The sequence below is a fragment of the Rutilus rutilus genome (genome assembly GCF_951802725.1).
Source record: "Rutilus rutilus genome assembly, chromosome: 5".
NCBI classification, from domain to species: Eukaryota; Metazoa; Chordata; class Actinopteri; order Cypriniformes; family Leuciscidae; genus Rutilus; species Rutilus rutilus.
This window is the reverse complement of record NC_140213.1, coordinates 34,647,234-34,659,758: the sequence shown is the minus strand read 5'-3', so window position 1 is coordinate 34,659,758 and position 12,525 is coordinate 34,647,234. Positions and strand designations below refer to the sequence as shown.

The following is a 12,525-nucleotide window of genomic DNA, read 5'->3' as shown; positions in this document are numbered from 1 at the left end:
TAGAGTGTATTGCGCAGAATCTGCTATATCTGGCTTCCTTGAACATACACGTCACTACGCAACAAATAATGGTGCGCTTGTTCCATACTACAACATTGAAACAATAACGAAGATTAAAAAGCATTTGGTTGAGCATGTTCTTTGTACTGTATTGATCTTTCCACCTAAAACACATTTTTGGTGAAAAGGATGAGGATGAAAGAGGAAGGGAAGAAATTGATGACAGGATTTAAATGAATGTATGATATATATATATATATATATATATATATATAAGCTATATATATATGTGACCCTGGATCACAAAACCAGTCACATGTCGCACGGGTATATTTGTGGCAATAGCCAACAATATATTGGGTGGGTCAAAATTATCAATTTTTCTTTTATGTCAAAAATCATTAGGATATTAAGTAAAGATCATGTTCCATTAAGATATTTTGTAAATTTCCTACTGTAAATATATAAAACATTTATTTTTGTGAGTGAATGCAGCACAATCACGAATATAAATGGGCAACTTTAAAGGCGATTTTCTCAATGTTTAGATTTTTTGCACCCTCAGATTCCAGATTGTCAAATAGTTGTATCTCGACCAAATATTGTCCTATCCTGACAGACCATACATCAATGGTAAGCTTATTTATTCGGCTTTCATATGATGTATAAATCTCAATTTAAAAAAATTGACCCATGTGACTGGTTTTGTGGTCCAGGGTCACATTATAAGCTATAAGCTGTGACTTAGTAAATTCATTTCATTTCATTTCATTTTTTCCTTTTTCTTTTGGCTAGTAGAAGTTCTGAATTGCCAGTAACTTAAAAAATTTGTAGCCAAATTGCCTGGTGAGTGAAAAAGTTCATTTCAAACCCTGAATGTAATATTAAATTGAAAAGTTTCATCGTGCATACTACATTTCTATATTTTGTCTTGCTAGTAAACCAACACTTAAACTTGATCTTATTTGGATGTCAGTAAGATTCAAGTGACATTAAAGACTTTACATCACAATAATATTTAATATATAATTTTTTTTTAAATAAAATACTGATTAACAGTTGTTTTTGGAAAGGCCGTGTCCTTTATAGTCATTTTATCATTTATAAAGCAGAATATTTGCAATTTAAATTCTCTCTTAATATTCAGATTACTGCAGAGGTTTTAAATTAAGTATATTTAGGAGGCTGAATAGAAGAACGTTTGACGACCACTCTTTATCCTATCAGTGTCTCATCCTATTTGTCATCCTGCTTTTCTCACACACCCACACAAGCCAGCCAACTACACAGCAAACACACACTTCTACAACATCGACACACATCGAATCTGCTTACCACTGTCCAGATGATTGGCCTTGATGATTTTCTCAGAGTATTCTGATATACTTGAGCATTCAATCTGAGAAACAAAAAAAACAAAAAACAGAACAATATAAAAATGTAACTTACAGTTGTTATTCCCCGCTGTCTTGTGCTTCAAGCACATAAATGAATGGTTGGTTATAGGTGCTGGTTTAAGTGGTAGACAGTGTTTTACCTTCCCTATCTATATATCCTCTTTCAGACAAGACATAGCTTATAGAAACACTGTGATTTGGTTGATGTTAAAATAATTGTTCCTAGCAGTCACCATTATGTTCAGTTTAGCTCATTTCATGGACTTTTAGTTTGTATTAAAAATGCGCATAAAAAAGTACGTGCTCAATGGAGCTCAATTGATGAGAAGACATGCGCATATACTACAATTGAAACTATGAATCCTTCAATGCGAAACAAAAAAACTTAAAATAAACTTAACTAGAACTAGAACGCATTCACAAACATCAGGCATCCGAATGCAAGATAATATGAAAGCGTTTTCTGCGTTTCGTCATTTAATATGTACGATAAAAGAGCCACAGTGGCTTACCCGATTGCAGCAACTTCCATTTTTATTACAGAAACGTACAAAACTTCCCCGACACAGCAACACTGGCTCAACCAAAGGCACGAGTTTGTGTTGGGACGTTCTGCTTTTCTGACCAACGTCACTATTTTTGAAGTTCTGTTTGGTTAGTCTAGTGGTGCTAAAATAACACAGAACTAGACAGATTTAGAAGTTTACAAAATTGTGTGTTTGTCTGTGGAGGATAGTTAATTGTAATATATTATGTTTTGTTACACTACCATTCAAAAGTTTGTGCCTGGTGAGATTTTTCAGTGTTTTTGAAAGAACCTTCTTATGCTCGCCAAGGCTGCATTTATTTGATAAAAAATACAGTAACAACAGTAATATTGTGAAATATAATCACAATAAACTGTTTTCTATTTAAATATATTTTAAAATGTCACATGATCCTTCAGAAATCATTCTAAGGGCGCTTTCACACTTGGTTCGATTGCCTGTTCCGAACCCGAGTTCGATTGCTCCCCCCTCCCCCTGCCCCCGATGGACTGTGTTCACATTATATTATTTCTATCCGAACCGCGGTACGCTTGCGTCATCAGGCTGCAGCTGCCGTAATGGTGTTGCTTGGTAACCGCGAATGAAAAGGCGCCCAAATGGATAGACTTGCTCGGTTGACATTTGTTGTTCTTTTTTTTAACCTTTGGTTTTGTTTTCAACATAGACATACAGAAACACACTTGCGTCTGTCTGTCGCAACATTTTTTAAAACGTTTCAAAGACAGCGGGCTGTCCGCCGTTATACGTCATCAATAGCGGTTCACTTCCGCGGTTTGGTTCGATTGCGTTCATATCAGCAACGAACCGTACCCGAGTTCACATGAACCGTACCCCAGACCACCTTTTTTAATCGGACTCGAGTACGGTTAGCGGGTGCACACCCGAGTTCGGAAGACAGCGTTCACATCATCCAAACGAACCGAACTCTGACGTCATTCGAACCCGGGTGCGCACCGAAAGTGCTAGTGTGAAAGCGCCCTAATATGCTGTTGGTGTTAAGGAAACATTTCTTACTAATATTAATGTTTGTGGAAACTGCAATATGAGTTTCTTTATAGAATTTTTTTTAAATAGAAAGTAAAACAAACATAATTTATTTGAAATAAAACTATTTTGTTCTCAAGCACACATAGTAACAGGGCTGTCAGTGGCCCGAGGCTGAAGGGAAGAGGAGGAGTGAGTAAGTAGGAAGCTGCCAGCAGTATAAGTGAGAGGTTGATTCCTGACAGCACAGATCCTTCTGCCTCATGACATCCCTTGGGTTTTCTCAGCGATTGTTTGTGTCCAAAGCCATCGCCGTCAACTCGAGTGTTCCACGAGGAGTCAGTCAGCATCGCATCAACTGACAAACTCTCAGAAGCCTCTCTTTCTCCTACATGGCAGCCCCATTGGTTTCTGTAAAAGTTTCACGTACTGCAGTGGGTCAGCATTGAGTTTAAAAGTAATCAGAGAAGCCCATAACACAGTCAGCACATTTCCACTTTCAGAAGAAAAGTTTTTGATGTGCATGATCAAGATGAGAGGAAAGTGCCTGGGCCTGAGCTGAGATGAAGGGCAAAACTTTGTAAACATGACAAGTTCAAATATATATATATACAGACCCTTTCCAAAAAATTTGAATATCATGGAAAAGTTTATTTATTTCCATAATTCCATTCAAAACATTAAACTTCCATAGATTATAGATTCAGGGCCCACACCTTAAACGATTTCAAGTATTTAGTTGTTTATTTGTATAATTTGGGCTTCCAGCTCATAAAACACATGAAAACAGGATTTCAAAAAATTAGAATATTACATGAAATCACACAGTAATTACATAGTGATACCATGGTCATTGAACCAGGTTTTGGTTCTTTTGGCAGTGTGGGCAGGTGCAAATCCTGCTGGAAAATGAAGTCAGCATGAAGTGCTCTGAAAATGTCCTGGTAGACGGCTGCGTTGACTCTGGATTTAATAAAGCACAGTGGGCCAAAGTCCTCTTTTCTGATGAGAGCAAATTTTGCATCTCATTTGGAAACCAAGGTCCCAGAGTCTGGAGGAAGAATGGAGAGGCACACAATCCAAGATGCTTGAAGTCCAGTGTGAAGTTTCCACAGTCTGTGTTGGTCATCGGCTGGTGTTGGTCCACTGTGCTGTCCACTCAACGCAGCCGTCTACCAGGACATTTTCAGAACACTTCATGCTTTCTTCAGCAGACAAGCTTTATGGAGATGCTGACTTCATTTTCCAGCAGGATTTGCACCTGCCCACACTGCCAAAATAACCAAAACCTAGTTCAATGACCATGGTATCACTGTGTAATTACTGTGTGATTTCATGTAATATTCAAAAACTTTGAAATCCTGTTTTCGTGGGTTTTATGAGCTGGAAGCCAAAATTATGTATAAACAACTAAATACTTAAAATCGTTTAAGTTGTGGGCCCTGAATCTATAATCTATGGAAGTTTAACGTTTTGAATGGAATTATGGAAATAAATAAACTTTTCCATGATATTCTAATTTTTTGGAAAGGGTCTGTATATATATATACAAGAAAAGGACTGGTTTGCAAACTGAGGGAAATCAAAATAATTTCAGTGATAAATGACACCAAGTTATAGGTGCATGTTACATAACAGGTATGCTATAGGGCTGCATGCACGATATATAAAAATGATCGAAATAAAGCAAATGTGCATATCGCAATGGTTTGTGATTAATTAATGATTTAATACTGTCAGCGTGTTAATCAGCGCACCGTCAGCTTTGCTCTCCGCAGTTTTTGGGGGGGTGTCAGTATCGTTTCATTGCGTGCTCTGACGCAAGACAATCAACAAGCCGCGATGCTCTCATTGCAAACTAATCTGAGAAGATGAGTCAGCCCGAGGCACTCGCAGCTGCTGCTGCCGACGATTTAGTGACAAACTGAAAAGCACCTCAAAGATATGGCAGTATTTTGGTGTTAAAAGAGATGAACACATGCAGACTGAAGTTATTTGTAAAACATGTAAATCTCGAGTGGCAATGTGAAAGGGAAACTCTACAAATCTTTGCAGTCACCTCAAGATGAAGCACAACAATTTGTATCAGCTATGCTTGGCAGAAAAAGCTTCAAGCACAGGTGAATCAACCCTCGTTCCTGAACCTAACACTCCATCGCATCAAACATTGAAAGATTAACACCGTATCCTGCAAGCTCCTGGCATCATAGAGAAATCTGGCAAAGGATGTGGTTCCAATCGCCATAGTCGTGAAACCAGGTCATGTGCACTTGATGAATACCAAAGACAAATGGTATAACATTCCCTCTCACTCTTATTTTTCCCAAACTGCTATCCCCCAAATGTACGAGCATACTCACGACCGTATCAAGTTGGAACTGAGAGATGTCGAACATTTTGCACGTACGACAGACCACTGGTCCAGTAGGACAACAGAGCCGTACATTAGTTTAACGGTTCATTTTATTGACCAAGACTTAAAAATGAGAAGTCTGTGCTTACAGACAGAATATTTTCCCAGTGGTCACAGCGGGGCAAAACAGCTCTGGGACTGCGAGAGGCTTTGTCTGGTTGGAATTTGAGTGAGGCGTATCTAGTGAGTTTTATCATGGACAACGCAACCAATATAATTAAAGCTATTGGAACATTTCTTCCATAGCTGGAAAAAGAAAGAAGCACTGAAGAAAGCACAGAGCGAACTTAACCTGCCAGAACATCGTCTGATCAAAGAGTGCCCATCACGATGGGGCATAAGCAGCAAATGATGGAAAAGATACTTGAACAGCAGAGGGTATTGTCACAGATTCTCTCTGAAAATCTGAGTACACGACATCTGGTTGAGGCCCTTGAGTCAGTAAACAAGGCATTGAAGCCACTTCAAGAGTTTACTGATGCTCTGTCTGCAGAGGACGACATGAACATTTCTTATCTACAGCCAGTTCTTTCATTTACTGAAGACAAAAACAGATAAAACTGACATTCTCAACTAATACCAAAGTGCTGGCCTACATGGAGGCAAAATATGAGGATCACCAACCCGATCTCACGGCAATTCGTACGTATTTTACGAGGTGGCTAATTTGTACGAATTCATACGACCTCACTCGTATGATTTTTGATAAATCGTACATATTTTACGAGTTGCCCAATTCATATGAATTCGTACGAATGACCTGCCCCTGCCCCAAAACCTACCCATCACTGGGGTTTAGACAAGTCGTACGAATTCGTATGAGTGAGGTTGTACGAATTCGTACGAATTAGCCACCTCGTCCGCACTCGTACGAATTGGTCGTGAGATAGCGTTGGGATCACACAACCCAAACTCTGCTGAACATTGCCCCGTTTCTTGACCCAAGGTTAAAAAAATACTACATTTGTGAGAAAAACTGCCACAAATCAGTTCAAGGGCAATATCAGAAATGAAGGCAATTCAGAAGTTAAGAATATTTTAAATGGCAAGAATGATTTGAGCTCTTGTGTGCCTGCATGCTTTATTATTAATTATTTTACTTTCTTTTCTGGGAGGCACAGCCTGCTGTTGACATCCCATCATCAGCAGGTGCTGAATCAGGGAATCAGCCAAGCCAAAGTGCCATAGCCACAAGTGCAAAGAGGATGAAGTCTTTAAAAAGCCTTTTACAGACCTCAGTCACATCTACATCTCCGTCTGAATCCTCTGACCATTGAAGCAGAATTTGACAGCTACATTTCTGATGCCCAAACTCCGCACACTGCCTTTGTGTGTCTGCCACCAGCACACCCTCTAAAAGACTTTTCAGCACATCAGACAATGTACAGTAGTTACATGTCAACACACATCTCTGAAACCAAGCAAAGTGGACAAGCTGGTTTTCTTGTCCAAAAATATCTGTAACAATTTTAGTATGAATGCTGAAACATGACTAAGCAAGCAAGCCATGTGAGGAAGAAGTAACTCCACTCTGTTTCAAGTGAGATTGAAGAGTAGGGGTGTAACCAAATTTGCCCATCCGTCTCTGTCCATCATCATGGCCTCCTAATCATCCCCATATATTGGCTTCAACACTCTGTCCCCTCTCCACCAATAAGCTGGTATTTGGTGGGCATTCTGGTGCAATATGGCTACCGTCGCATTATAATATAGTACTTGATGTTGATATTTTCATGTTGATATACAGGTAACTATACCAAGTTGAGCAAAGTGAGTGTTGGTGGTATTTAAATTGTTTTTCTTTTTTGTTTGTTTGTTTATTTACATTGTTAAAAATCTGATTTGTTTTATGCAACAGTAAAACGTGGCTGTTCACTTTCAGAAGTTGTAGTGATGTTTTCTTTTCCCTGAAATAACGTGAAACAGATACTGTATGCTGGTCATATATATATTTTTTTTTTAAATACATTTTAATTGATTTTAGAAACTTATAGCATTATTATATCGAATATCGCATTATTTATCAAGTTATCGAATATCGCATTTTTCTTCACTATCATGCAGCCCTATCCACCATGTGAAAGCAAATAAATATCTAGTTTTAAACCTCATAAACATCATTACAAAGTGTAGTATTAGCATTTACATTTATGCATTTGGCAGATGCTTTTATCCAAAGCGGGTCATATTGTATTTCATGCTATGCAATTCATCAGTTCATGCATTCCCTGGGAATCGAAACACTGACTTTGGTGTTGCTATAGTGCCATGCACTATTTAAAAAATATATATAGGCTACTATATTTAATATTAGTCACATGAACAGCAGATGATAAGTCCAAAACAATAAACTACTCAACTTAAAATCTATATTGGTTTTGTTATGTCCCACTCCCATCAGCTCAAATTTGAGTCTTGGTGACTTGATAGACTAAAGAACTGAAAAGGATTAGTTTTTGTACAACTCTGATGAGATCCTCCAACGTCCGTCTTGTCGTTTTTTGTAATCATATCTATCCATATCATTGGCGGTCTTCCTCTGCACCTTGTATACCTCAGATTATGATATCCTTTTCCAGTGATCTTTCCCTTCGTACCATGTGACCAAAGTATGACAAACACAGTTTCATAATTTGTGCTTCGAGTGGCATTTCCGGTTTGATTTCCTCTATGATTGACTCGTTAGTCCATTTTGCTGTCCATGGCCCACGCAGGATTCTTCTCCAGCACCATATTTCGAATGAGTCAATCTTCCTTCAATCTTACTTCCGGATTGTCCAGCTTTCGCAACCGTAGGTGACAACCGAGAAAATGAGGGTCTGAAATATTTAATCTAGAGGCTGCATAGCATATATATGTGTGTGTGTGTGTGTGTGTGTTTAAGATTTACATGTGTGTGTGAAGTTTAAGATTTATATAAAAGTTATTTTTTTAGGGTTTGATGAGGCACTAATTGTCCACACACAGTTTCTTCTAAAGTAGCCTATTAAACTTTAGTGTGTAACTCATTCTGCTTCATTTAAGCTGTGGTTATGTATGATTTTTGCCTGGCAGACAGTAAAATGGGCAAAAAAAAATCATATAAACTTACAATGAAGCAGGGAAAAGAACAATATTCAACTTATTTTTCAACGAACCTGATAAATCAAGGCATTTGAATTTGTATGACTTTTGATTAAGAAGAATAACAAATTGCAGTTGACGGTAAAACCATTTGTGCTATGAAAGTGTGTGTTTATGATAACACATTTGAATAATATGATTTGGCTACAAAATGACTAATAATGGCCACAGCTGCTCTTACATTAAAAATAAGGTGGATATCAATATCAAAATACCATGCAGAATACCCTAGTAGTGTGGCAGCCAATTTTGCACAGGAAAGCAAAATGTAAAAATCTAGTTTATATTCTGCACTGAGCAAGTGTTTTTCGTTTGCGATGAGCACTGTAACATAGACACTGAGGAGAATTTGCGCTCTCTGGCATTTGATGAATATGATGAAGCCATTCAGAGAATTGTTCATTATCGCAGTGCAACTGGATAAGAGCAGCGAGGTGCAAATCACATCAGCTCAATTACAGCAGAGACCGCGACTCAGACAGACACCAACACATGGCTGGGCTTCCCGAGGTAGTTTCGTTCTCTTCTGAAAACTGAGAAAAGCTCTTGAACATTCTGTCCCAAGAGGATGGCAGGACACATAAAATCGAGTTTTTTTCTCTCCGTTCATACTCTAACTTGGCTTAACAAGCTCTGGCTTTAGTTCTCAAAGAGAAAGTGCAAAACAAGCACCACATGGTTAATGTGGCCCTTCTGACCTTTACTGATTTCTTTGGTGTGCCTTTTCCTCAGATTTACCCGAAGAGCCAATTACCACATCCTCACAATGTAGTGTGTTAGAGCCTGATACATCAGCACGGCCAATAAAGGCTGCCCGCTAAAAACCTTCACTAACCACTGGGGAGGAATGCATTAAGGGGGAGAGGTCTGAATGGACAGGTCAGGTAGTGAGGAAGCGAAATGGAATGAAATCGGGGAATTGCAAGAAAGAAAAACAGAAGGGGTCCCTTATGAAAAAAAAGTACTATTGTGGTGTCATGGTATAGTGATGCTATCACATGGTAGTTCAAATCACAGATACCAGTCCTGCAGAGAGAAATTTTGAGCCATTCCTCTTCCAGATCAGTGGCCAGGTCACTATCTGATGCTGGTGGAGGAAAACGGTTTCTGACTTGCTCCTCCAAAATTCCCCAAAGTGGCTCTAAAATATTTAGATCTGGGCGATGTTCAACTTCACTTTCATGTTCATCAAACTATTCTGTCACAAGTCTTGCTGAGTGTATTGGTATGCTACAATGCTGAATTTGGCATCACAACATAATGTTCATTATGAAAAAAATTATATATTTAAAATGACATCCCATACACAAAAGAATTGTATTTGAAATATATTTTCTGGATATGTTTTGGAATATATGCAAATATTTGAAATTGGCCCAATAAATATATTTCATACTTATATTTCATATATTTTTGTTATATATCAGAATATATTTCAATGTATTTGGAATATATGCCACATATATTTTTGACACTTTTGGGGACCCGTACAGAAAAAAATACATTGAAATATATTCTGAAATATAACAAAAATATATGAAATATAAGTATGAAATATATTTATTGGGCCAATTTCAAATATGTGCATATATTCCAAAACATATCCAGAAAATATATTTCTTTTGTGTATGGGATTTAACAATGTTACTAAATAATTTTTAAAGCCTAATTAAATCTGTAACTAAACTATACTAATTTTTACTGTAAAGCTGCTTTGAAGCAAGTACATGAAGTATGGTGTAAATATTGCTATATAAATAAAATATTGGCTGATATATAATAAATATTGAATGATAAATTAGTGATAAGGTGTATATACACATATATTTGTGTTAAAATGCAATAATTTTTAACAAACAATTCATTTGTTTGTCATTGCCTTTAAACATATTTTGTTTTTCAGTTTTGAACTTATATTTATGATCCTTATTAGGAAATAAGTTGGTGGTAATATATGATCATATCTCTCTAAAAAAAAGGATTATTCGCTTACACCTTCAAAAGCTCTTGGTGCGACTGCAACACATGATGCTATTTTAGGCTCAGTGGATCATTCCAGCAGGGTAGGAGGCTACAGGCTCATGTGGTTTTAGGCATAAGGAGGGCCCCCCTCTTACCCCATACACGTGCTTGGCTCCGGCCTTGGCAGCGAACATGGAGAGGATGCCAGTACCACTCCCCACGTCCAGCACGATCTTGTCCTTGAAGATGTGTTTGTTATGGTACATGGAGTTCCTGTATGTCATCGTCCTCACTTCATCCTTTAGCATTTCCTGTACATCCATGCATGCACAAAAAACTTTTTACTACTTTGTAACATGATTGTGTTTCAAATTCTGGTGAGCTGACTACCTAGACAACGTTTGAAAACGTTTCTTTAACAGAAAAGTACCATAGTATAATCATGGTTGTTTGGGCACGGTACCATGGTTAATTGTTCCTTTGTGTGCCATTTAAATACAATGATATATTGATATGGTAATCACTGGACATGGAAATATCTTTTGATTTGATGCATCATTACACCTTGTAACAGCCTTTTTTAGAAAGGGTATGGGCCCATGAATGCAAAAAAAAAAAAATATATATATATATATATATATATATATAGCAATTAAAAGGCCTTTAAGTATACTTATAAAAATGTGGCACAAGTGTCTTTTTGCTGTGAAATCTTTACTGATTTTTAGTAAACGTAAGAATAACTTTTATGCTGTTAGTAATAGTAATCAATACAAATTAAATACAGTAATCTGCCAATAGATACAGTGTAATTTAAGGAAAGTATTCAGACCCCCTTACATTTTTCACTCTGTTATATTGCAGCCATTTGCTAAAATCATTTAAGTTCTTTTTTTTTTTCCTCATTATTGTACACACAGCACCCCATATTGACAGAAAAACACAGAATTGTTGACATTTTTGCACATTTATTAAAAAAGAAAAACTGAAATATCACATGGTCCTAAGTATTCAGACCCTTTGCTCAGTATTTAGTAGAAGCACCCTTTTGATCTAATACAGCCATGAGTCTTTTTGGGAAAGATGCAACAAGTTTTTCACACCTGGATTTGAGTATCCTCTGCCATTCCTCCTTGCAGATCCTCTCCAGTTCTGTCAGGTTGGATGGTAAACGTTGGTGGACAGCCATTTTCAGGCCTCTCCAGAGATGCTCAATTGGGTTTAAGTCAGGGCTCTGGCTGGGCCATTCAAGAACAGTCACGGAGTTGTTGTGAAGCCACTCCTTCGTTATTTTAGCTGTGTGCTTAGGGTCATTGTCTTGTTGGAAGGTGAACCTTCGGCCCAGTCTGAGGTCCAGAGCACTCTGGAGAAGGTTTTCGTCCAGGATATCCCTGTACTTGGCCGCATTCATCTTTCCCTCGATTGCAACCAGTCGTCCTGTCCCTGCAGCTGAAAAACACCCCCACAGCGTGATGCTGCCACCACCATGCTTCACTGTTGAGACTGTATTGGACAGGTGATGAGCAGTGCCTGGTTTTCTCCACACATACCGCTTAGAATTAAGGCCAAAAAGTTCTATCTTGGTCTCATCAGACCAGAGAATCTTATTTATCAACATCTTGGAGTCCTTCAGGTGGGCTTTCATGTGTCTTGCACTGAGGAGAGGCTTCCGTCAGGCCACTCTGCCATAAAGCCCCGACTGGTGGATGGCTGCAGTGATGGTTGACTTACTACAACTTTCTCCCATCTCCCGACTGCATCTCTGGAGCTCAGCCACAGTGATCTTTGGGTTCTTCTTTACCTCTCTCACCAAGGCTCTTCTCCCCCGATAGTTCAGCTTGGCCGGACGGCCAGCTCTAGGAAGGGTTCTGGTCGTCCCAAACGTCTTCCATTTAAGGATTATGGAGGCCACTGTGCTCTCAGGAACCTTAAGTGCAGCAGAAATTTTTTTGTAACCTTAGCCAGATCAGTGCCTTGCCACAATTCTGTCTCTGAGCTCTTCAGGCAGTTCCTTTGACCTCATGATTCTCATTTGCTCTGACATGCACTGTGAGCTGTAAGGTCTTATATAGACAGGTGTGTGGCTTTCCTAATCAAG

General features: G+C 38.3%; 1 protein-coding gene across 2 annotated transcripts in view; it reads right to left on the bottom strand.

Annotated features, from left to right (window-relative positions):
- LOC311290264 (protein arginine N-methyltransferase 8-B) overlaps nucleotides 1-12,525 on the bottom strand; it is a 38,837-nt gene that overhangs the window by 13,320 nt on the left and 12,992 nt on the right. For both annotated transcript variants that reach the window (XM_084408641.1, XM_084408640.1), the window contains exons 3-4: nucleotides 10,583-10,738; nucleotides 1,336-1,399 (exon numbers count right to left, since the gene is read on the bottom strand). In XM_084408641.1, coding sequence (XP_084264767.1) covers nucleotides 1,336-1,399; nucleotides 10,583-10,738 — 220 coding nt within the window. The remainder of the gene's footprint in view (nucleotides 1-1,335; nucleotides 1,400-10,582; nucleotides 10,739-12,525) is intronic.